At 53.4% G+C, this 25,898-nt stretch overlaps 1 protein-coding gene across 2 annotated transcripts; it reads right to left on the bottom strand.

Annotated features, from left to right (window-relative positions):
* Nucleotides 1–1,762: 1,762 nt before the first annotated feature.
* On the bottom strand, nt 1,763–23,224 carry FCER1G (Fc epsilon receptor Ig). Of its 2 annotated transcripts, none has more exons than XM_048828625.2 (5): nt 22,944–23,224; nt 10,685–10,776; nt 9,404–9,451; nt 6,128–6,148; nt 1,763–5,154 (listed from the first exon to the last, which is right to left on the bottom strand). In XM_048828625.2, the coding sequence occupies exons 1-5, from the start codon at nt 22,996–22,998 to the stop codon at nt 5,098–5,100; spliced, it is 273 nt and encodes a 90-aa protein (XP_048684582.1). In that variant the 5' UTR covers nt 22,999–23,224; the 3' UTR covers nt 1,763–5,097. The 2 variants fall into 2 exon arrangements, with proteins under 2 accessions (XP_048684582.1, XP_048684581.1); XM_048828624.2 differs by having other exon boundaries at nt 6,128–6,151; nt 22,944–23,222.
* Between the last annotated feature and the right edge of the window lie 2,674 nt (nt 23,225–25,898).

Genomic DNA, 25,898 nt, shown 5'->3' on the forward strand with positions numbered 1-25,898 from the left:
CTGTAGTTAATAATCCTGTTTTATATTTGACTTAAAACAGTGGGTTTTGGTTGAAGTGCTTGGAAAATCTCGGCTCAGTTTACAAAGACGAGTGCGTGTCCACTCCACACTGAGGGAGGGGCAAACATAATGAAGTTAAGAGGGGAATTCCCTGTGGGGAATCAGATATGTAATTCCCGTGTCTACAGAGACTAGTTCAACATTTTCATGGAAAGCCATGTAGTAGAGCAGGGGCGGGCAAACTTTTTGGCCTGAGGGCCACATCAGGTTTCCAAAACTGTATGGAGGGCCAGTTAGGGGAGGCTGTGCCTCCCCAAACAGCCAGGCGTGGCCTGGCCCATGCCTCCTATCCAACCCCCCCACTTCTTGCCCCCTGACGGCTTCCCTGGGACTCCTGCTCCATCCACCACCCCCTGCTCCCTGTCCCCTGACCACCTCTGGAATCCCCAACCCTGACTGCCCCCTGCTGCCCCATCCAACCCCCACTCTTATTCCTGACTGCCCCGACCCCTATCCACACCCCCAACCACACCCCCAAACTCCCCTGTCCTCTATTCAACCTCCCCTGCCCCCTTACTGCGCTGCCCAGAGCACCAGGTCAGGCCATGGCTCTGCAACTGCGCTGCCCAGCCACCCAGAGTGTTGCGCCGGTGGCATGACGCACTGAGGCTGCGGGGAAGGGAGAAAGTGGGGGAGAGGCCGGGCAGGAGGCTCCTGCGGGCCGGATGTGACCCGCGGGCCATAGTTTGCCCACCTCTGTAGTAGAATGTGATTCAGACACTGCTTGGAAGCTGAGGCATTAAATTATGGGGAAACCTACAGATTTTGCAGACCCCAAATGCTGCCCTTAATCTGACTGTAGCTGAGACCATGCATAACTCATGATCTGCAAAAAAAATTTCCCTCATAATCAGCTTCAGGAAAGTTTTCTTCCCACTGAGAAGGGCTGGAAATGGACTCTTTCTTGAAATATTATAACTGAGGTGGGCCTTGACACTGAAAGGGCACCAAAAAGTGAAGGTTTGCTGAATGCCAGCACTGAGCACCAGTGTTAACAGTTTCAGAGTGGTAGCCATGTTAGTCTGTATCAGCAAAAACAACGAGGAGTCCTTGTGGCACCTTAGAGACGAACAAATTTATTTGGGCATAAGCTTTCGTGGGCTAAAACCCACTTCATCAGATGCATGGAGTGGAAAATACACCGGCAGGTATAAGTATACAGAACATGAAAAGATGGGAGTTGCCTTACCGAGTGGGGGGTCAGTGCTAACGAGCCAATTAAATTAAGGTGGAAGTGGGCTATTCTCAACAGTTGACAAGAAGGGGGGAACACCAAGGACGGAAAAATCACTTTTGTAGTGGTAATGAGGCCAATGTAATCAAGGTGGCCCATTTCAAACAGTTGCAAGAAGGTGTGAGTATCAGTAGGGGGAACACTGCCAACCACATCTGGCCAGGACACTTGCTGTATGTCTCAGCTAAAAGTCTGCACCTTACCCTTACCCACCTTAACATGCTGGGATATTGACGCAGAGATGAGACGGCTACCTCAAATCAACACACACACACCCCCCAACAGCACAGTTCTACACAACAGCATGCTGAACTGTGCCCCCTCAATCCCTATCACTCACATACAAACCCACCCAAAGCCTAGCAGGATGTCAGCACAAGGTCAGCTGGCTACTGAGACAGACAGACGGCAGAGAGCACAAGAAATTCATAGCAAGTAGGTTAAATAATGATGGGCATACTCCCCGTATCCTGTATACACATTTTAATGAGAGAAAAATTACATGAGCCAGTATAGTACAATACATTCAAGACATTAAGGAAAAAATCTTAATTTCTGTAGCACTATTATATTCAGACATGCCTAGAGCTGACTGGAACATTTTAAAATAAACTTTTTTTCATCCAAATATGCTGTTTAGTCAAAGCTGAAACATTTCACATAGTTGTACTGATTCTGAAGAAATCAGTTTGAGTGGAAGGTTTCTGAGGTCCAGGGTGGACTATCCAGTCAGAGAGCAAGACAGCAGAATTGAAAACCTGACCTTTCCGAGCAGAAGAAAGACATTTGGACACAATTCTGTTGGAAAGGTTTTGTTTTCATTCCAACGTGGAACAAAACCAAGTTTCAAACCCTCAAAAGTTGTCTTGAGAGGGAATTGCCTTTCTCCAGCCAGCTCTGGCAATGACCTATTCTGCTTTATTAATTCCTATAGACGTGGCACTTTGTCCCCAGTGCATGGCGGTATTTGCCATAAAGGATGGCTTTTATCCCACCTTCTCCAAGTGCAAGCACCCGATTGGCTTTGCAATGTCATGGGGTATAATACCGCTGCTTAAAGCTTTATTTTAAAATAAAATTTTTAAGCATTCAGCTCAATAAAAAAAAAAGGGGGTGTCTATTCTTCAAGGGTTACATTGGCAGAAAGAGATCCAGGTGCTCCTAGAAGAATAAACAGCTCTGCACACTTCAACATTTTGTCCTAGCATTGGTAGAAACTGATGTACACTTTCTCCTGGTGTTTCTGGAGCCTGTTGCTGGACCAGTGGAGAAAAGTGATCCAGAGGCAATACCCAAAACAAACCATGTACGATAAGAAGCAATGGGAAGGGAGCAGCATTCAACTATACACACGAAAGCCTTGATCTGATGGCTCAGGAACGCAGAGGGATGATTTGCTCCTGCCATCATGTGCTCTGATAAGCCCTAACAGCATGGTCAAAAATTCCCTGCGCTTACTCTAGTTGCGATACCCAGGTATGTTGCTCTTATGAAAAGATTCCAACTGATGCTCAGCTGCAATTGCACCTTTTGGTAGGATTGCTGTGTGCCCGTCTGCCAGGGCTAGGCAGATCCCAAAATGAGATTGCACTTGGAAACCTAATATTTGAAAAGGGGTCCTCTTCAACTTACCTGCAAAGCTCTGAGGTCAGGGGCCTGTCTTTCTTTTGCAGGAGTTTATGGGATGACTTATATCTAACACAGAGCTTTCCTGTGCCTACCACCGGCCCTATCCATCAGCGATGGCACCAGTTCTTTCATGGAAAATACCAGGCCTTGAACTTGGGACTCAGCAGGGGAAGGTGAAGTTTTAAAATGTAAAGCCCTGAGGTTCAGAATTCCATGGACACAAATGGCCCATCACACAGGGAGCAGGGAATGGGTGTGTGGGCGCCGACAGGGACTGCAGGCACAGCTACGGTAAATGCAGGTGCAAATCAGGCATCCGAATATTCACAGGCAGTTCTGAAAATCTGGGCCTGTCAATAATTTATAAAAGTTGTGCTGTAAATTCACTGCTATGGGTTGCTGAAGGACCACCTTAGAGGTGGGGGCCCTCTGTCTAGTGATGGGCCAGAGGCAGCGCGGGTACCAGCAGGAGAAGTACATTACCTCCTGCTCCACTGGGACCTGGATGGAAACCTACCAACCCTTTTCCCAGGGTGTATTTATTCACCATCAGAGGGCAATGATCTGTGCACCTGCAGCCTGGATGGGATTTGAACTGGGAACCTAGAGGTGAAAGCTAATCGTAGCATCTCAGCCTGGCCCAGTTTCTGATCTCAAACACTGGCTTCAAGAGCTTTTCAGCTCTTTACAACTCCAGTGAAAGGGGGAGGTGCTATCCTCAGCCTCATCACTCCCTTTATCAACCTGTGTTACTACGCCTACCCATGTGCAAAGGAAGACCAGCCAAAGGGTGACAGCAGAACCTAGCAAATGCCTTTCCTCTGAGTCTGAACTGAGCCGCCCTTTAGCCCCACGCCATCAGGCCATCTAAGGGAAATGTTATACCCACATCTCCATCACTGATAAACCAGCAGCCACCACTGAGGTCAGGCCAGGGAAATAGCGGCCATGTGGCAGACATGGAGCAGGGAGCCGGCATAGTATTAAGTCTCTGTCTGTGGAAGCACAGATGCTGTGGTGTGGGGCCGCCTCTGTGCACCAAGGCAAAGCCATCAAGGCAGCCAAAACACATGACCAAAGCCAGTGACTTACAAGCACAGAGAAGGGAATATTCCCTGCTCCCCAGGACAGACACTATCATTACCAGGGAGCAAGCGAGAAGTAATTCTTCCACTCTACTCCGCGCTGATTAGGCCTCGGCTGGAGTATTGTGTTCAGTTCTGGGCACCATATTTCAGGAAGGATGTGGACAAATTGGAGAAAGTCCAGAGAAGAGTGACAAAGATGAAAACATGAGCTATGAGGGAAGATTGAAAAAACTGGGTTTGTTTAGTCTGGAGAAGAGAAGACTGAGGGGGGACGTAACAGTTTTCAAGCACAGAAAAGGTTGTTACAAGGAGGAGGGAGGTTAAATTGTTCTCCTTTAACCTTTGAGGAGAGGACAAGAAGCAATGGGCTTAAATTGCAGCAAGGGTGGTTTAGGTTGGACATTAGGAAAAATTTCCTGTCAGGGTAGTTAAATACTGGAATAAATTGCCTAGGGAGGTTGTGGAATCTCCATCATTGGAGATTTTTAAGAGCTGTTTAGACAAACACCTGTCAAGGGTGGTCTAGATAATACTTAGTCCTGCCATAAGTCCAGGGGACTGGACTAGATGACTTCTCAAGGTCACCTTCCAGTCCTGCAATTCTATGATTCTCCATTGGTCCAGAGGTTTCCAAGAGATGCTCAGGAGGGTTTAGGTGTTTGCATTATAGTTCTTGACTGTACAGGGTAGACAAGGTGCTTTGCTGCTGAAGGGAACCGTGCATGGAACCGTACCTTCGTCTCACTGGAGACTCGCTGTGTGGCATTGGTGACAGGCACAAGGGAAAGAATATCTACAGGTCTTCAGCACCGGAAACACAAGAGAGGTGGGATAGGAAAGGCTGATCCTGCAGAGTCTCGGAGCAATGTACAGCTAGGGGAAGGATGTCTTACATGTAAACGAGCAGGGGCACAACACCCCCACCCCCAGCATTTCAGCATGTGGGGGCAACTGGGAACCACTGGTTTCAACAAAGTTGTTTCTTTGCTGAGACTGGGGAGGAACTCATATAAATCACTCTTGGGACACCTGCTCCCCCTTCAACCTCATTCTGCAGAGGCTGTACCCGGGGCTACAGCTGGGCTCCTAATTGGGCTTGGTCTGGAGGGTTTCATAGGTCTCCTGGTTCTGAGTGCTGAGCCCCTGTAAGGAAGAAGAGGAGACAGAAGTGGTGGTGGGGATTAGGATTTTGGTTCCAAATGGGACTCATGAAATAATTCAAATTAACTAAGCCTGGGGCTAGGGGAGTGAAATCTTTGGGAGAGATGGAACCGGTGGCTGAGCTCCAAATCCGACTCCAGAAGCAGGGTGGGTTTTCTCTCCAGGTCAGACTAGAGCTGGAAACGCCTGTCCAGGCCCCCCCTCCCCGCCCCGCCCCGCAGTGCAGGAGTGTTCCCTGCTTTATGTGCCCAGGGCTCAGCCTCCTCTGACAGCCCTTCACTCTAGGTAGAACATCAGCAGCTGTCTCGGCCATTCCCTGCAGGTCTCACGAGATGTTAAGACACGTCTGAATCAGGTGCACAGAGCAAGGGCCGGTTTGTGACGCTGCCCAGAAAAACCTCCTGCTCCTTACTCAATACCCTAGAAGAACCTAGAAAAGGGCTCCCGGATATAACAAAGCAGCAGAGTCTGAGCGGCACAGCCGATGTTTGCATTGCGGGACCCGTCCAAAAATACCCAAAACACAGTGTTTTCATGCTGGTGAGAGGGACCAAATTGGCACCCCCGAGACTCGTGCCCTCTAGTCACCCACAAGGCAGCAGCAGCATCTCCCTCTGGCAATGGCCCTGCCCTACAGGGGCACTATCAGGAAGCTCAGTCTTTGTGCTGACTACCAGCGAGGTGTCCAATTAGTGCCGACGGTGGTTTGGTGATGTGGATACCTGCCTAATACACAATGGACTGAAAACAGCCCTTGCAGTGGCTGTTACCACAGTCATCAGATGAAGATGACTTTCAGCGTTATTATGGAATAATATTGATTAATTAATTCAAAATACAGCTGTGCCATATCACTTGCATCCTCTTGGCACCTTGGGGGCTGGTGAAAGGGACCAAGTCCTATGCAAGTGATTGCATGTGGCAGCAAACAGGGTGGGGAAGTTTGGGTACTTACAGTATAGATCCCTTCTTCTTTCTGCTGCACAAAGAGAAAGAGAAAGAGAAAGAGAAAGAGAGATAAGTCAGAAGGAACAAGAAGCAAAATAACAGAAACAGCCACTTCCTCCCCCACACTGTGTTATGACACAGACTGGGGGGGAGACGGGGCCTGTCCGCACCAACCAACCCCCAGCTTTCGCCCAGCTCCGACACTCAGCCCAAAGCTGGAATTCTTGGAAGCTTGAAAAATAAGTTAACTTCCTTTCTTTTTCTTTCTTTCTATGCAGCTGCCTCTGCACGTGTGGTTTTGGCTGGATGCAGAAGTGGATATTCTGAACTATCCTGGGCCTACAGTTTTTTTATTTCATCCCATTCCTCCCCCTTTCCACCCCCACCCCCCACAGAATTCCCCTCCTGTCTTGTGTTTTTCACCTATTGTTTGTTCCCCTGCCCCCCACTAGCCACACCGGACAGAGGGAGCTCCGTCAGCCTTACTCAGCCATTAATGCTTTCAGGTCCCACTCCTCTTTGAATTACCCTCTGCCAGTATCTCCACGATACCGAGGTGCTTACGATGCTGCCATGTCGTATATTGTGGGGTTGGTCTCGCCACTGGCTGTAAAAGAGCGTAAAGGACTCCCAAGATACGATGTGTCTGTGCACACAGCTCAAAATCACACCAGTGTCCCTACGGCACTGCGCTCCTCTGGCTGGCGCCCCACAGCAGGGCAGCTCTCCTGCGTTCTCTCGCTCACTCTGTCTGAGCATTGGGTGATTTTCCTCTGTCTTCCCATGGCCTCACAGCCGGTCCCCACTTAGTTTCAATATGCATCAGTACTGGGCCCTATGCCGTCTTCCTCTGGGCCATTAAGGAACGTATTAAATGAGGCAATGCCCAGCGCTGATCCCTGCCACCTCCCCCAGGCCATTGCTTTAATCATGTGCCTTTTTTAACCCCTTTAGCCAGTTTTCACTCCATGTGCCTCCATGCCAGTTTACCTGGCCTTTTCAAGGAAGATTTTGACAGAGGATATGTCAAACGCTGCACTGAAATCCAGCCTCTGCTGCATTCTCTTGACCCAGGAAATTCATAACTGCATGCAAAAGGCAATCAGCTTTGTCTGGCATGAAGTGTTTGCTATAAACCCTCTGCGCTGCCCAATCCTGGAGGCCTCTCCATTTCCTTTGGTATGGGGTGCTCATGGTACTCAGTGGTTTATTCTCACATAGCTAACAAGGTGGCTACTGCTGTGCGTGCTCTGTACCAGAGCTGCCTGGCAGTGGCCTGTGCTGTCTTCCTAGCTCAAACAGCCAGCAGCTGAGTTCTTCTCAGCCAGTCTCTCTGGCTTCCCCAATCAGGCTGGGGCTCATTTTGCAGCCAGGGGCACACAAGCCTCAGGATGTTTGGAATCACTTGGTGGATTCTCCAAAAGCTTAGATTCTTCTCCGGGGGGATCAGAGTCCCAAATCTCCAGCCAGATTTCTCAGGAAACTTCCCATGCTTCCAAAGAGAGGGAGACACCCTGAGCACAACCTGCCTCCAGACACATCGGGGCGGCTGGTTCAAACCAGGGGCACAACCAAGTTAACTGAACATTTACAAACCACTTCCAGCCTGAGAATGGGGAATGCCTAGGCAGACGGGCATCAGGCACCGTGAGCCTTGTTCCCCAGCCCAAGGGGATAGAAATGAGGGTTTGCAGGCTCTATTTCAACTTGCTCAGGTGAAAGGAGGAGGAGAGGCATATCCCACCTAGCCCATGCACCCAGGCATCACGGGACACACTACAGCAACTCCTCCAGGGCTTTGCCCGCTCCAGCTTTGCTCCTGTCTTTTTATATGTGTGTGCGTTTAACGCTGATGAAAGGTGCCACGGGGCGGGAGGGGCATAAGCCTGTCATGGAGTCCCTGGGCGATGCTCTGGAACTGCTCCCTACGAAGCCAGGCAGGACTCTGGGGAAGTCTCCTTTCTGTGAGCAGACTGTCCTCAGGACACACAGCTCACACAGCTTCCACCTTCCTGGGTCTGACCTCGGAGCATTCAGCATCCTCTGCCCCTCCCTGCGCTTCCCCCAGCAAGTCCACCCAGGCAGGCTCCTGGGGAAGCCAGAGGGTCCTGCACCCAAACTCCGCAGTCAGACGTGACTCTCAGCCAGCCAGTAAAACAGAGGTTTATTAGACGACAGGAAAATGGTCTAACACAGAGCTTGTAGGTGCAGAGAACAGGACCCCTCAGCCAGGTCCATTTTGGGGGGCAGTGAGCCAGACAACCACATCTGTACTTCACTCCATGTCCCCAGCCAGCCTCAGACTGAAACTCTCTCCAGCCCCTCCTCCTCTGGGCTTTGTCCCTTTCCCGGGCCAGGAGGTCACCTGATTCCTTTGTTCTCCAACCCTTTAGCTCTCACCTCGCAGGGGGGAAGGGCCAGGCCATCAGTTGCCAGGAAACAGGGTGTCGGCCACTGTCTATGTCCAGACCCCTGCACACACCTGCCTTCTAGGGCTCTGCAATGATCATACATCCTTATCCCATCATCTAGATATTTAAGAACTGCCTAGGGGAAACTGAGGCACCCCCACACTATTCAGAGGGAACATTAAGAACAGTCCCACTTCGTCACAAAGCCCACTGAGGACAAATAGCCCCATCCCTTCAAATGAGGGAGTGGCTACAAAGTGCAGAAGCCAAGTGGAACAACAAATGAAAAAAACAAGAATGGACGTGAAGGGCAAAGGTGAAAAAGAAGGGAACAGGCTAAACCTCAGCAGGACTAGAACAGAGCCGGGACTCTCCCCCGGGACACATTGTGACACAGCACCGGTACATCACACACAGATCTCAGAGGACTTTGCAAAGGTGGGTCAGCGCCATCATTCACATTCAGAGACAGGGAAACTGACTTGCCTGCAGTCAAACTGCAAATTAGTGGCAGTGGTGGGATTAGGTTCAGGGTCCCTTGAGTGTTTCCCACTGCCCCACATGGCCTTCCTGCTCTGCAGTGTAAGGCCCCAAACATCAGCACAGAACAAACTCATCCTCAATATGCCCATGCAAAATTACTCCCCACCCCAGCAAAGCCCTTAGCCCCTTGGCCCCACTCCTCCCAGTGGACCCCAAGAGGAGAGCTGTGCTGTGCAGCGCAACCAAAGACCCCGCAGATCTGGGCTCTGTTGGACCAGGGTCAGTGAGACACCGACGAAAGCAAGAGATGCAGTCGATGATTTGAACTGTCTACTACGCCCACAAGGCCCTGGCAAAGGAGTGACCGACAGGAAGCAGAGAGGACTTACACTATAGGCTGTGCTGGGGACAGCTTTTGAGGCATTTCGAACCTGGAGCTGAAAAAGGAAACGAAAAGCATGAATTAAAGAACAAATAGCCCCTGAAACAGTTTGGGGGCAGATTCTCAGCTGAAGGGAGGGACGCGGGGACTTCCAATATCCAGCAATATAGAGCAGCCCTGGGGCTGCACTAAACTGCACCAGCTAAGTCTGGACCACATGCTATTATATCCCTCAGCACTGGGACCGGTATGGTCCCCATCACTGCCATAGCTAAGCACCTCCCACGCCTGGCGGTGTTTCCCTCACACAGCCCTGGGAGGCAGTTCAGCGTACAGATGGGGAGATGAGGCACAGGGGCTCTGTGGCTTGCCTCAGGGCACACTGGGTACGTCCACACTGCAGCAGGGAGCGTGCTTCCCAGCTCAGGCCGCCAGACATGCACTAGCTCCACCCCAGCTAGTGCAGCCCCAGCAGCTGGGCCTCGCCACCCAAGGACGAACCCAGAGGCTCCGGGTGGGTTTGTACTCAGGCAGGCACAGGCCTGAGCTGCTGCCGTGGTCCCCCTGGCTACACGGCCTTTTCCACGCCTGTCGACCCTATTGGCGTAGATGCACCTATGGCAGAGCCTGGAATTGGCTCCAGGTCTCCCCCCGAGAGCCTGAACAATTGGGCCACCCTTCTTTCTGAAAGGGAGGGGTGATGCTCCCCCGTGCCAGCTGGGTTTTGCTGGAGTGTCTCATACGCCACTCACCCCTCATGTCTCCCCTCCCACCTCTTCTCCACCCCCTGTGCTGGTAGCCGACAAAAGGGAGGCGTAGGAGTCAGCTGTGCCGGCTGGGAGCTCCTCTAGAATAACCCCAGCAGAGAGGCCAAGGGCCAGCGCGTTGCAAGGGGAGCAGAGCAGTGCTGAGAACTGGCCTTTCTCATCTCTTTTTACTACCATTCCATTTTTTCCAAAAGGTAAATTTGCTGCTCCTAAACGTGAGAGCCAGCAGTGCTGGCTGGTGTGAGACAGACTGGGCCAGCTTCCCCCACGGCTCTGCCAGTGCACCTCGGTCTGGAGCTGCCGCTCCCCCTGCAGCACTGCTCTGCTGAGGCTCCCCAAGCTTTGCCCGGCAGAGGCCCTTGTCCCCCGAGCAACCACGAGCCACTGAGGAGATGGAGCCTCCCAACCCCATGGTGTTTCTGGAGCAGAAGGGCCGGACCAGTAACCCTCCGCCCCCCGAGCAGCAGGCCCGTCGGGGGTCACCTAAAGGGAGGCGAGAATGGCCAGGCCCCGGGACTCACCTTCAGGCGGCAGTAGAGCACTGTGAGGATGATGCCATAGATGAACAGGATGGCGTCCAGGACGTAACACAGCTCGGGTTCGGCCAGCGCCTCTGCGGGGAGGAGAGGTGTCGTTAGCTTTCTGGTGAGGGGGAGAGGGAATGCTGCATGGGGGGGCTGCACCGCCATTGTCCCGCCAAGCCCAGCAGGAACGGGCATTCCAGGGCACAGAACGAGTCACCGCAATCCTGGCATTTGCTGGAGAGTGGAGCAGCTGCCCAACGCCAGGATTTGCAGGCTGGAGCATCGGTGCAGGACCAGGCTCTTGCGCCGCCCATGTCAGAGTGAGTGGGCAGCTTGCCTTCAAGGCAGGAAACATGGGACCTCTGCTGAGGTTTCCTGCTGGGTCAGGGACTGAGCCCCGTCACATCCAAGCCGGATTTTGGTGTACCCCAGCCCCACCAGAAACGCAGACCCTCGAGGTGGGAAAGGCCTCTCCCAGCAGCTAGCCGCTTCTGCCGCCCACCCAGCCACTGCAGCCCGCTCCTCATTTGGCCAGCCCAGTTTTAAATGTCCCAAGTGATGGGGCTTCCACCACTTCCCTGGGGAGGCTCCTCTCCCCTGGCTGATACACCCTTCGCTCAGGGCTGAATTTCCTCATGCTTCCCCCTCAGTCACCCTTTGGAGCTCCTCCCCTCCTCAAACACCTGCAGACGAGTATCCGTCCCACCCACCCAGCCCCACCCCAGGGCCCCCCTGAGTGAAGCTAGACATTGTCATCTCCTTCACTCTCCCCCCAGCCCCTGAATAACTCACTTTTCTCTGAATTCCCTCCAGTTTGGCTGCATCTTCCTGGCCCTGAGGTGCCCACACCACACTTTACATGTGATCACACCGGAACTGGATAGATAGATAGACAGATATAGAGGGGGTGTATAGGGAGAGAGAAAGAGAGAGAGAGAGAGAGGGGTGGGGTGTATGGGGATAGATAGACAGATAGAGGGGGTATATGGGGATAGATAGATAGATAGATAGATAGATAGATTAGATGGGGGTGTATGGGGAGAGATTGATAGACAGACACAGTCAGACAGATAGCCCTGCTTTGTGATGCAGTGCCTTTGCTGATGCAGCTCGGTATACCCTTGTGCGCATCCTTGCAACCCCACACCCATCACTGCTGGTTCTCGTTACCAGGCTGCCCTGAGCCCCTCACTTAAACCAGGCTGGACAAAGTGGCCCATGGGGAACCATCGCACACTGGCCCCTTGGGGAAGGACTGGACAATCTAATGTAATGACTTACAGCCATTAGACCAAACAGCTGGCGCAGACAAAACCATATCCCTGCATTAGTTTGGTGCTAACTAATGAAATTCCCCATTGGCCAGTGACAGACCTGGCACCCCTTCCGGACCACGTTAGGCCCTTCCAATACCAGGGCTGAAGTCCTGGCCCCAGTGAAGTCAGTGAGAGTTTGGCCATTAACTTCAGCGGAGCCAGGATTACACCTCAGATGTTCATGGCTCAACCAACCAGAGAGTGACTCAAAGCTCTTTGTGGGTCTATCATGTTGCTGGGAGGAACCTGGCGCTCTGGCTTTGTTACTAGAAATGGCTAAAGAGCTTGGCTCCAGACTAACAAGTTTGGAGTTATTTTAAAGTGACACTGTGAAGGGAACAGTCTCCAAATCTGGCCCTCCATGTCCTCTAAAAATACATGTTTACTTGCACAGTATCCTCCTAGCAGACTCAAAGAGTATCACTGGGTTTGAATAGAGATGGGATGATGTTTTAGCCAGCAGGGACATTCTAGTTATACTAGCTAAAATAAGGACAATCAGATCTCATGCTTCAGGGCATTGTGCCTCATGGGTCAGGAAGGAAGTGGCCTTTCTCCTTCCTCGGAAAGATCAGGTTCTGTCCTCTGCTGGAGGCAGGATCATGGGTTGGATGGACAGGTGCTTGATGCACTGTTTCCAGCCCTCTGTTCCTAACTGCAATGATATTATTACCCTCTGCCTGCCTAGCGACAAACCCTCTAGTGCTGTGAGATCTCCAGTTGTCTCACCCTCTGCCCAGGACGCTGGATCTCCTGTGCTCTGGATGTGAAGTGCACCTGACACAAGGAGCTGGGAGATGTGGGAACCTCAAACCTTCCCATTAACACCACAAGGAGCTTGGAATTTTGTCCTGTTTCCTTTCATAGAACAGACATGAGTCCAGGGCACAGTGGGGAACGCAGCATGCTGGAAGCTGGCAGAGCTCAAGGCAATAACAACCAATTTGAATGCATTGGCCCCTCAGGCCTTAAGACATCTGGGAGCCTTCAGAGAAGTTACTCTACAAATAAACCACAGAGGAAGGGCCCATGAGACCTAGTTAGGGCCCTTTGTTTTCGGTTTTTATTTTATTTAATTTTTCCCAGGAATTTATCAGTGTTTATTACTACAACAACAGAAACAGCTGAAAATGGGTGCAAAAAGCTATTAATAATATTTCTGGGTAAATATCAGGGTTTATTTTGGTGGACGGAAGGGCAGGGAGGAAAAGCATTCTGTAGATTAACTCTTTGATTAATAAAAAGAAAAGGAGGACTTGTGGCACCTTAGAGACTAACCAATTTATTTGAGCATACGCTTTCGTGAGCTACAGCTCACTTCATCTGATGCATCACGAAAGCTCATGCTCAAATAAATTGGTTAGTCTCTAAGGTGCCACAAGTCCTCCTTTTCTTTTTTTCTTTTTGCAAATACAGACTATCGCAGCTGCTATTCTGAAACTCTTTGATTAATGGAACTCAGTGTGGTTTGCTGCAGAATTAAAATGCTGACAGCTTGAAATGTGTCCATGGGGGGGGGGGGTGAGGTTCATCAGCATGTTCAGGTGCACATGCACTTCAGAGCACTACTTCATACGCTACAGGACGCAGCACAGCCTAGTGGTTAGAGAGTGACTGGGAATCAGGAAACTGAGTCACCCACCTATAGCAGTTGCTCAGAGATCTATGAGCTGAATGCACTATCAGCCCTTTGCATGTGCCTAGCAAACATATCTGCGAAACCTCCCGGCACCCACTAGGCAAGTCAGAATCATTATCCTTGTGCTGAGGCTCAGAGGGGGAAGTGACATCCCCAAGGTCCTTAGCCAGTCTGCTGAGAGCAGACCAGAACCCAGGCGTCCTGATTCCTAGTGCACTGATGTATAGTCCACAGAGAGATCCTGGCGGCAGTCGGCTGCTATTTTTCCATGTTGGGGTGGGCAGGGACTTAGGGCACAATGCTGGTCATGCAGGCCTCCTTGGTGAAATCAGCCTGGCCTTCCCGGAGAACAGACAGTCGGAGAAGAGAGGGAGTGGGGGAGGTCAGAGCTTACTGGGGTACGGCAGGCACCGTACGGCCAGGGCAGAGAGACTCCCTAGCCTCCATCACTGCATGCTGGGAGATGGGGGCTCCAGGAACACCTCGTATCTGGACACAACACTCCGAATCCCAATGGCTCTGGCTGCAGTGGTGGAGGGGGGCCACGCTGTACCAGCGCTTAGCTCCCTGTGCTGCCTGCCGCTCAGATCACAGGTTCGTTTCAAGTCTTGGAATGGGGCTGGAGTCTGGTCACTCTGGGCCCGTGCACTCCCCAGCACGCTCGTCCTTCCAGCAGGGGCATTCGGGCTCACGGAGCCGGGACCCAGCTTTGGGGAGGGGGCGTTGTGGGGGAGGGCCTAATATGGCTGCAGCGTAGCCCAACCCTCACCCTCTCCCCAGGACATAGCAGCACCCGGCGGTTCAGACAAGCGTTATGTGAGGTGCCCGACAGACACAGGCCCCCCGGCCCCGCCACTGTGAAACCAGCTGCACGGAAAGGAAGGGTCCTGCCACCTTGGTCTCACGAGAGGCTCCAATACTGAGATGAGAAGCCCCTCCCCCCTGGGCCCCCTACTCCCCTCCAACCCCCCGAAGCCACCCAGGAGAGTCCTCTCGCAGCTCAAAGCCAGAAATGGAAACCACGTCCGTGGCAGAAACTTGTTTCGAGCTCTTTAGCCAACCGCTAGAGCGTCATGAAACCACAAGCAGCAGCAGCGGCCGAGGCGTTGTTTCTGCAGCCGGGGTGTTGTCTCTGTGATCGCACCTGAGGCACTGAGCGGTAACAGGCCTCGCTGACAAACAATGTCTGAATCCTCTGCCCTTCCCCGGAGAGGCGAGCACACAGTGCCATTGCCAGGGCTGTGCGTCCCAGGGGCTGGTACAGGACTGCAGCGGCTTTCCCCAGCACTGGCCTCTGCTCACTCCCATCACCCGCCCGGCACTCACACCGCTCAGGTTTGGCCCGGCTGCCCCGCTGCCAGGACAAGGGGGGGGCCGGGCCACATTTGAGCGAGTGGCATTGCAACCTGGTGCACGAGGTCACAGTACCATTCAGTTGGTTTGGGGAGTTTTTTCAGTGGTTGCAGGCCCTGAGCTGGGGCCTTGCTCATGACAGCTCTGTTCACTAGACACATCTGGAGGGGTTTCTCTGCTTGCCCCACGAGGAGAGCGCTGCATCCCCAGCAGCCCCAGGTCATCCTGTGACATGCTGGCAGAGGAGATGCTTGTTTTCAATGTATCAGATGGCATGGCTGTGCCCCGCACCCCCACCGGCTCATGGCCTCTATGCACCACAACTTTCTTGAGTTCATCCTTGTCAAGGTTCCTTCCCCACTCTGAACACTAGGGTACAGATGTGGGGACCAGCATGAAAGACCCCCTAAGCTTATTCTTACCAGCTTAGGTTAAAAACTTCCCCAAGGTACAAACTTTGCCTTGTCCTTGAACCGTATGCTGCCACCACCAAGCGTCTTACACAAAGACCAGGGGAAGAGCCCACTTGGAGACGTCTTCCCCCAAAATATCCCCCCAAGCCCTATACCCCCTTTCCTGGGGAAGGCTTGATAAGAATCCTCACCAATTTGTACAGGTGAACACAGACCCAAACCCTTGGATCTTAAGAACAATGAAAAAGCAATCAGCTTCTTATAAGAAGAATTTTAATTAAAGAAAAGGTAAAAGAATCACCTCTGTAAAATTAGGAGGGTAAATACCTTACAGGGTAATCAGATTCAAAACATAGAGAATCCCTCTAGGCAAAACCTTAAGTTACAAAAGACACAAAAGCAGGAATCTACATTCCATTCAGCACAGCTTATTTTACCAGCCATAAACAAAAGGAAATCTAACGCATTTCTAGCTAGATTACTTACTAACTAACAGGGGTTGTGAGGCTGCATTCCTGATCTGTTCCCGGCAAAAGCATCACCCAGAAAGACAGACTCTTTATTCCCCCCACTCCAGATTTAAAAGTATCTTGTTCTCTCATTGGTCATTTTGGGTCAGGTGCCAGCGAGGTTACCTTAGCTTCTTAACCCTTTACAGGTGAAAGGGTTTTGCCTCTGGCCAGGAGGGATTTTATAACACTGTATACAGAAAGGTGGTTACTCTTCCCTTTATATTTATGACAATCCTTTTTACAAAACTATGATAAATTGTTTACAGAGTATGCCTTGTGACATGTCCCTAGAAAACTCATAATTCACTGATCATTATTGTCCTGGTAAAATATGTATGGCAACATTGTATGTAAAGTTATAAGATTCTCCTGTATGATGTTGCTAAGGCATATTTCAAATCTGGGGAAGCAGCCCAAACCACTTCCTGAGGCTTTGTCTGCATTAGCACTTTTCTCAGCAAAACTTTTGCCAGCCAGGATTTGAAAAAAACATCCCCCTGACCAACATAAGTTTCACTGACAAAAGTGTCAGTGTGGACAGAACTATGACGGCTCTCCTGCCGACATAGCTAACGCCGTTCATTGGGGGTGGTTTAATTATGCTGGCGGGAGAGTTCTCTCCCGCCAGCATAGAGCGGCTACACGGGAGACCTGACAGTTGCACAGCTGTACCAGTACAGCTGTGTGAGTGTAAGGTCTGTAGTGTAGACATAGCCATCTCAGAGACAAAAGGCAATCAGATTCCTCAGCCAGTTGTCAACAAAATCAGATGGACTATTACCTAAGTGGCCATTCTTTGACAGGAAGAAGGGTGTGAGTGAGAAATTTACATCTTGGCAATCAAACAGCTGGCGGGGGAGATACTGTGTAGATAGACTGGTTGTCACCTGAACCCCAGCTGAAGAGCAGATTAGCAGCTGAAAGGAGGCCCAGAAAAGAAGAAGAAAAGATATAAAAATGAGGAACAGACACCCCAAATGATCTCTCCCTTCATCTCTACTCACAGCATCAACAACATTTGAAAGACAAAGAAAGCATCATTGAATGGGGGGGAAGGGTCCTGGCTGGGGAGGAATCCAGCCACACTGCTGTGAGCATGTGGTGAAAGAAATCTTTGCTTTGAATTCACTTAGCTTCTTAAGTTAGGTATTAGTTTGTGTTTTACCTTTTATTTCTTTATAACCAATTCTGACTTTTATGGCTCATTACTTGTAATCACATAAAATCCATCTTTCTGTAGTTAATAAACTTGTTCTATTGTTTGATCTAAACCAGTGTGGGTTTGGATCGAAGTGTTTGGGAAACTTCATTTGAGATAACAGGGCCTGTGCATATAATTTTCTATTGATGAAACGATGGACTTTCTAGGAACTTGTATTGTCCAGAAGGAAAGAGCTGAGCAGTGCAAGATGCACATTTCCAGCGATAGGTCTGGGACTGGGAAGTTGTTGGGGGTAATGTACATGCTAGAGGCTGTGTGTGAGCAAGGCCAGGAGTGGGTGCTCTCACAGCAAAACAGTGTAAAAGGCACTCACGGTTGGAGAATTGAGGGGACACCGCTATTCACCTATCCAGATTGTACTCTGAGGAAAGTCACACTTCTGGTTTCAGGTCCCAGCCCCAGCTGCATCGCTCACCCCACCTCTGCAGCCTTTCCTGGTGGGGCACTGACTTGGCTTGGAGGATGCTCAGAGCGTTCTCTGCTGGCTCTGAAATGTAACCAGAACTGGATCCCCGGGGCCCGCGGCCTTTTCTGTTTGGTCTCTCTGCCAACATTCAAGCAGGTGAACTTTTGTTCCCACCCATGTGCCAGGGCAGGAACCCTGTGAAGCTGCGTGGGCAACCGCCTTGGGGTGCTGGGGGTGCTCGGGAGGGACCGAATGGGGGGAGGGAGGCATCATTGCACAGAGGAGCAGCAGTGTCAATGCCAGCAGGTTACACCACGGCCTGCACTTCAGCTACATGGGGCTGCCCAGAGGTCTCCGCGAATTCCCGGGAAATGCAGCACAAACACTCAGTGCCAGCCCCCAGGGAGCACCTAGGCACAGTGCCACCACCACGAGCACCTGGGCACCTCTGGCCACTTGGCCACTCAGGGCTGGTGTCAACTGACACGGGGTGGCCTCAGGAGCCCATGAAGAAGCGGGGCCAGAGCCAGCAAGTGGGAAGGAGCAGCTCTGGGAGAGGTGAGGCAGGCCCCACCCTGGAGCAGGAGCAGCCACAGGAGCGAGTGGGGAGAGGCAGGCCCCGAGGGAAACACAGGCGCTGGGCTGGCCTGCGGTTGCTGTGGGGTGAGGCACTCCTCTGCTCCCTCCCGTGCAGCCAGCTCTGGGGCACTGACTGCCTTCGGCTGGTTACTTCAGGTTACCAGGAGGGAACCCGTCTGCTTTGCAACAATAAGCCAGGAACAGCTGCTTTCCAGCAGTGGTGGGAGGGGTTTGGGGCGCACAGAGCCTGCGTCATCTGCTGCTGCAGGGAGCTGTCGGGGTGTTGCCGTCAGAGGCCACCTTACAGCGCATTGCTGGGAAACAGTAATGAAATCTGCCGGCTCTCCCCCAGACCCTGGGCCACGAACAGCTTTGGGGTCCTGCACAAGGGGACCTCTACAGAGGTGGGTGTAGGAAGCACCTTCGCCCAGCGTGGTCACCATTGCAGAAGGGCCCAAGTCTCATTGACAGTCCCAGGGAGAGTCAATGGACCAGCTAAGGGACACAGGCACCTTCAAAAATGTAACCCCATGTCTTTGCATCTTCCCCAGGCAGGGTCCTGACACACTGCTTATGTGTGTGCACATGTGCATGTGAGTGGGGTTGTGCGTCTCTGAGTGAGTGTGTGCACACAGGTACGTATCATTGACTAATATACACTGGGCCGGCAGATCTATCTATATATATCACATTACCAATAGGTATTTTCCGCACCATACGTATATCGGTGTGTAGTAAGCACATAATTGTGATATAATGGAAGTTATATTGCTTAAATTGGCCTCACCGTTTTATATACCCCTGCTCACTTGTGCTACGGATCCCTTAACCTCTTGCAATCACTGAAGTAAGTGTTGGCGTAAGTCCCCAGGGAAGCTGTCAAGCCCAGGACGGACGAGTTACCATAGGAACAGGCATGCACCGGAAGGTCCCAAAGGAAGAGGCCAAGACATGACTGTTCTCCCCTGCTACAGAGCTAGGAGTTCCTGCACACCGGGGGGCGGGGAGGAGAAGCAGAGCGGGGCGGTGCATTCAGGGGCGGAGGCGGAGCGGAGGTGAGCTGGGGCCGGGGGTGGGGCGGGGAGCTGCCGGTGGGTGCTCTTTTCCCCGTGGGTGCTCCAGGGCTGGAGCACTGTGGAGTCGGTGCCTAAGGTGCCACTTTTGGCCGGTTAAATTTAGAAGCCCTTTTAGAACCGGTTGTCCCTCGCGGAACTACCGGTTCTAAAAGGGCTTCTAAATTTAACAACCGGTTCTGGCGAACCGGTGCAAACCGGCTCCAGCTCACCACTGAGTACGGCTACACTCTTTGTTCCTAGCCGTGTTAAAACATATTGTTTGCTTGTGCCCAAGTACCAAGTGATCCAGATCACTCTCTGTCAGTGACCCGTCCTCTTCATTTACCACTGCCCCAATTTTTGTGTTATCTGCAAACTTTACCAGGAATGATTTTATGTTTTCTTCCAGGTCATTGATACAAATGTTAAATAACATAGGGCCAAGAACTGATCCCTGTGGTACCTCACTAGAAACACACCCTGTCATAAATATAAAGGGAAGGGTAAACACCTTTAAGATCCCTCCTAGCCAGAGGAAAAACCCTTTCACCTGTAAAGGGTTAAGAAGCTAAAATAACCTCACTGGCACCTGACCAACATGACCAATGAGGAGACAAGATACTTTCAAAAGCTGGGGGGAGGGAGGAACAAAGTCCCTCTCTCTGTCTGTGTGTTGCTTTTGCCGGGGACAGAAGAGGAATGGAGTCTTAGAACTTAGTAAGTCATCTAGCTAGATATGCGTTAGATTCTGATTTCTTTAAACGGCTGAGAAAATAAGCTGTGCTGAATGGACTGTAGTTTCCTGTTTTTGTGTCTTTTTGTAACTTAAGGTTTTGCCTAGAGGGATTCTCTATGTTTTGAATCTGATTACCCTGTACGGTATTTACCATCCTGATTTTACAGAGGTGATTCTTCTTACGTTTTCTTCTATTAAAATTCTTCTTATAAGAACCTGATTGCTTTTTCATTGTTCTTAAGATCCAAGGGTTTGGGTCTGTGGTCACCTATGCAAATTGGTGAGGATTTTTATCAAACCTTCCCCAGGAAAGGGGGTGTAAGGTTTGGGAGGATTTTGGGGGGAAAGAGGTTTCCAAACAGGAAATATATGTACCTGTTAGACGTTTGGTGGTGGCAGCGATAAAGTCCAAGGGCAAAAGGTAAAATAGTTTGTACCATGGGGAAGTTTTAACCTAAGCTGGTAAAAGTAAGCTTAGGAGGTTTTCATGCAGGTCCCCACATCTGTACCCTATAGTTCAGAGTGGGGAAGGAACCTTGACACACCGGAGGATGACAATTCCCCATTTACAATGACAATTGGAGACCTATCAGATTTTTAATCAAACTGTCATGCAGTATCACGCCAAACGCCTCACAGAAGATTACGTCCATTACATCAACACTGTTACTTTTATCAACCAAACGTGTAATCTCATCAAAAACAGATATCCCATTCCTTTGACAGGATCTACTTTCCATACAGCCGATCTCCCAAGTCTGAGTCTGGAATCCCATCCCCAGGTTTGTTTGTTTGGATCCCGAGTTAGGCTAACGGGGGCATATGAGGATCCCTTATCAACCCTTCCAGCCTCAAAAACCAGAGGCAGAACACACACATCCAAGACAAGGGGTTACACCCATCCCCTGGCCAGGCTGGCTTCCCATTCTTATTTAACCAGTCCCTCCCCCCATGCACCCTGCTCCCATTCCCCAACCAGGGCCCATCTACCCATTCCCCAGATCTCAAGGGGAGACAGTGGAGCGATTCAGTCAATCGGCTGGTAGCGAAGGGGAGTGTTCCAGGACCCATGGTGTTGCCTTCGGATGGCATCCTTGGAATGCTTCCATATTCCAGACACACTGGGCACCCGGGGGGGAGCTCAGGAGGGGGAAGATCTGGTGTTTATGACCTGCCTTCGACCTCAGAGATCCCAAAGTACTTCCCACACTGGGTCCCAGCAGCCCTGCAGGGGTGGGGCAGCCAGGCGACAATCCCATTGCAGGCAGTGATAGGGAGGAGGGAAAATGCGGGACGGAGGATTTCTGTGCAAACCCTGACTTTTCGGATAGTGGCCCAGGGTCTGTAGGGTCCAGGCTGAAGGGACAGGGCTGGGGAGAGAGTCTCAGCCCAAAGGGAACACTCTAGAGAAAAGACTTCTCCACTGAGAGTGGAGAACCCACACGATGGGGTTGGCAGAGGGGCCATGTGGGACAGAGGGGGGTCAAGGTGAGTGGCATGGGGCTGAGCAAGGATGGCAGGGAGCTGGGATGTGATTCCCTCAGTCCTAGAGCTGGAGCCACACTGGCTCTGGGTGCGTCTGTGCATGAGTGACGGGAGCCCTCCGGGAGCAGCCGGTCTGCGGGATGGTTAGTGGGACTGTATGTGGAGAGCCTGTGGCCTGCAAATGCAGATGGCGTGCAAACGAGGGCCAAGGGAACTGGCCCCACCCCAGCCCGGCTTCCCCTGGAACGTAACTCAGAACAGCAGCTGCCGGCAGGGCCTGGGCAGGGGTCCGTGCAAACGAGGGCCAAGGGAACTGGCCCCACCCCAGCCCGGCTTCCCCTGGAACGTAACTCAGAACAGCAGCTGCCGGCAGGGCCTGGGCAGGGGTCCGTGCAAACGAGGGCCAAGGGAACTGGCCCCACCCCAGCCCGGCTTCCCCTGGAACGGTAACTCAGAACAGCAGCTGCCGGCAGGGCCTGGGCAGGGGTCCATGCCAAGCCAGGGGGGGAACAACACTGGGCCTTTGCCCCGCTCCAGGGCCACAGCTGCACATGGAGCTCCCATTAACAAGCCAAGTGAAACCATCTGGGTGTCATTAGGGGCTGTTGGGCAGGGGATCACTTGTTTGGGTGTGACTGGCTTCCGCTTGCCCCTGGCCCCAGGCAGCCTGCCTAGCTCCAGCCCCAGCTCTTGGCTGCCCTGGGTGGTGCTCGGTGGGGTTTCACTTTCGGCACAGGGTGTCCAGCCTTGCAGCGGGAGGCGGGTGCAAAACAAAGCAAGAAGCTGCCCCCAGAACTGCCCCTAGTTAAAGCTCAAGCCAAAGCAGGTTGCTGCCCTGTGCCCCTGGCGTGACGGCCCTGGAGGGGCCGGTTTAGCACAGGCCCCTTCACCTCAGGACCACCCCCAGCACTGCGCGACCCCTGAGACGCCAGCCCTGCCAGTCAAACCCGCACTCTGCCCCCTTTCCAGGCCCCTAAAAGCCTCCAAGGTGCTTAGTCACCAACTCCTCCAGGTCTGAAGAACCATCACTGCCCCTTTAGAGGTGCCCAGCCCAGGTCTGAAGAACCATCACTGCCCCTTTAGAGGTGCCCAGCCCAGCGCTGGCTCCTCCAGAGCCAGAGGGGAAAGCAGCCCCCATCCCCACCGCAGAGCCCGCACCCCTGAGGCCATGAGCCCCTTGGGACGGAGTGGTTTCCAGGGACCATTCAGAACCAGCCCCCAGCCCCACCGCAGAGCCCGCACCCCCGAGGCCGTGAGCCCCTGGGGATGGAGCGGCTTCCAGGGACCGTTCAGAACCAGCCCTCGAAAGGCGCCAGGCGCAGGGTCGGGCAGGACCCAGCAAGGCCCAATCACAGGCTCAGACCTGCTCCCAGCCAGGCGCCGCCTCCTCCGGCTCTCGGGCTTTCAAAAGACTCGGGACCCCCAGCAGCCGGCTCCCCAGCCTCCCCGAGGGTGCGCTCAGCTTGCCCTGCACACGAGGCCTGCCCCCGCGAGAAGGGCCAGAGCCCTGGGGCCGCCCGCAATGGCCCCCCACCCCTACCTGCGCCTTCGGCCCTGAGGAGCAGCAGCAGGCCGGCCACGAGCCACATCTTCATCCTGGCCGGCGGGGTCAAGCCAAGGAGCCACCGCACGAGTCCGATCGCTCCCTCGCCGGGGCTGGGATGGCAAAGGCAGCAGCGACTGCTCCACTCCGGCTGCTCGGCGGAGACACACTGTCCGGTGTGAGCTGGGGCTGGGCGCTGCAATTGACTCAGCAAGACGCCCCACAACCACAGAGCAACTCCTTCCTGCACTCCCCACTCGCTCCTTAACTCTTCACACAGCCCGAGCCTGGGCAGTTCCCTTTTCTCCAGGCTGCGGTTGCATTAGGGAACTGGCCTGGGTTCACGTGGGCCCAGGTCCCTTCCCGGAAGGGGCAGGGTGGAAGCCCACTGGTAATTGCTCAAGCGCTGGCGGAGCTGTGTATCCAAGGGCTGGGTGATGTCATTGACCCAGGCCACTGAGGGGCCCTTGGGGGCTGGCTAGGGCTCGGGTGGGGGGCTGGTGACTCAGGCTGGTTTGAATCCATCCCGGCACCGCTCTTGCCCAGCTCCATCCCATCGCGCCTGTGTAGTCCCCCTAGAGAACGCTCTCCAAGCACTGCGCTCTGGCCCAGCCGGGGGCTGCTGCTCTTTCGCTCTGCTGGGTTTCACACCAGGTTCCTGGCGAGGCGGTGCCCAGAGCCGAGTGCCACGGCTGGGTTTGAGCTAGCCCGGGTGGAGTCGTTCACACCTCACGCCATGGAGTCGCAACGGATCCAGTTCAGCACCTTGCTGAGGTGCTCTGCCCTTCCCACGGGGCCCCCAGCTCCGCACCAGCTGCCCCCTGGCTCCAGACCCAGCGCACAGGCCAAGTCCTTCCTAACCTCTAGGCTTCAGGGCCCGAGTGATGTGCCCCTGCCCTGGTGCCCTGCCTAGCAGGTACCAACCTGGCAGGGGGTAGTTCTCTGCTAATCGGGACCAGGCTGGGGCAGGAACAGTCTGCCTCCCTCCCTGCAGCTGCCTCGAGCACCCTTTGCCAAGCCCCATTGCCAGCCTGTGCCCTCTCCTCTACAGCTGGGCCTGGCCACTCTGGGCTGGGCATGGGGGCCCTAGCTCCAGCCAAGCTGGACTCTCCTTAACTCTGTCGGGTTCTGACTTGATGCAGACCCTCCCCCTGGGATCCTAGGAGGAGGCTAAAGGCATTCCCGCCCAGCAGGCTGCAGGACAAGCAGGGGCTGTGGGGCTGAGCAGCAAATCCAACTTTCAAGGAAAAAACAAGTTTTTTTTTTTTCAAGTTTGTTAAAATCGTGCCACACCCTGAAGGGCCGGCGCCCCCTGGGGAGACTGGTGGGGGCAGAAATGCAGGGGCTGGTGAGAAGAGGAGGATTGGAGAAAGAAGGGTACAGGCACTCCTTGCTGCCCCCCAGCACAGGGCAGGCTGGGGAAGCAGCTGGTTACAACAGGTCTGACACAGCTGCAGCAAACACAATATTATCTCTGCATGTGACGCCCTGGAGCGGCTTTATCTCAGCATCAGTTTCCAGAGCTCAGGGGAAATGCCCATCTGCAGCCAGAGGCATTTGCACGAGTTTGCAGCCCTCCGAGTCCTCTAGGTGCGCAGGGCGCTCGCCCGCACGGCCCTGGAATGGTCACAGAATCCATCCGTAGCCGCAGGCACCAGCATCTCGGCTTCTAGAAAGGGGAACCAGCCCTCAGGACTGCAAACGTGCCGTGAACATAACCGGCGCAGCCATATCTGAGGGGAGCGCTACCCCAGGGTCACCCTCTCCCACCCCAGTTTATGAACAGAGTCAGGGCAGTAACTGAACCTCATGTCTCCCACCCCCTACCCCCAAGAGCCGGGTACCCACACTGGGACTGAGACCAGCCCCAGGAGTTTCACAGGAGCCAGCTCGAACCAGAGCAGCGAGTCAGCCAAGGCCTGCAGCTGGCAGTTGCTGGTTGGGCGCCGCAGGCACCCCACACTGGCATCCCAGGGGATTTAATCCAGCCTGAATCTAGCCCAGTGCTGGAGTGGCCCCGGGAGCTCCTGCCCAGTGCCCAGCCCCCTCCCTACGGCTCCACTGCCCCCAACTGTGCCACGGATGCATCTCCACAGTGCGTGGCCCAGCCGAGGGGGCCAGGAGCTGATCAAAGGGAGTAAAGCAGGATTCCACCCTTCAGCCCTAGAGGATTGCAGCCCCCAGGGGAAAATTGAATTGTTAGCCCCCCGCCCCCTCACATGCCTTCTCTGATACATGGCATAATAATGAAATGCCAGCCTGGGAAGGGGAAGGAAGGGCCCCGACCATGAGTCACCATCAGCACAGCCAGTTCCCAGTGCTACCAGGACAGGGAGCTGCAGGCTCAGATCCTTCTACTGCCCCCAGCACCGGGCAGTGGCATGCCAGCCAGGGGCCCTCAGATGACCCTGGGATGAGGATTTTACCTTCCAGATACCAGGCAGAGGAATGGCTTGAGAGCTCCTGGGGGGAGTGGTGTAGGGTGGCTTGGGGGCTCTCCCACAAGGCCCTGGCTAAGGTGTTGAACCTATAACAAAGGGTTCATCTTTCTCACCTGTGTCTCACTGCAGTGCACCAAGTGCAGGTGTCTTCGTTATCATCCCACCACAATCCTGCCCCTTGCATTCACCAGCTGCCTGGCACCAGCTCTCCAGCCAGGACCACACCCGACAGCTGGCAATGAGCCACAACACAGGCCATCCCTCTGCCCACGCACAGCTGGCCACCTGATCAGGTCACCTCGTAAGTGCTGATCTTACCCCAGGAAGGTTGAGTGTCCTTCCCCTCTCCCTCAGGCAGGTTTCCCAGCCCCTAAATCATTCCTGCAGCTCTCTCCTGAGCCCTTTCTAAGCTGGCACCAGCCTGTTGCAGCATGGGCCTCAGCCCTGCACACAGGATGAAGCAAGTAGCGACTTCTGCCGTATCCAGAAGTGATACCACCTCCCTACTCCC

Source organism: Caretta caretta, chromosome 24, assembly GCF_965140235.1.
Source record: "Caretta caretta isolate rCarCar2 chromosome 24, rCarCar1.hap1, whole genome shotgun sequence".
Classification (NCBI taxonomy): domain Eukaryota; kingdom Metazoa; phylum Chordata; order Testudines; family Cheloniidae; genus Caretta; species Caretta caretta.

Coding starts and splice junctions, on each gene's coding strand:
- FCER1G (XM_048828624.2), bottom strand. CDS start 22,998: ATGAAGATGTGGCTCGTGGCCGGCCTGCTGCTGCTCCTCAGGGCCGAA. Junction 9,452..10,684: donor TGCTCTACTGCCGCCTGAAG/GTGAGTCCCGGG, acceptor TTCCTTTTTCAG/CTCCAGGTTCGAAATGCCTC. Junction 5,155..6,127: donor AAGAAGAAGGGATCTATACT/GTAAGTACCCAA, acceptor TCTTCCTTACAG/GGGCTCAGCACTCAGAACCA.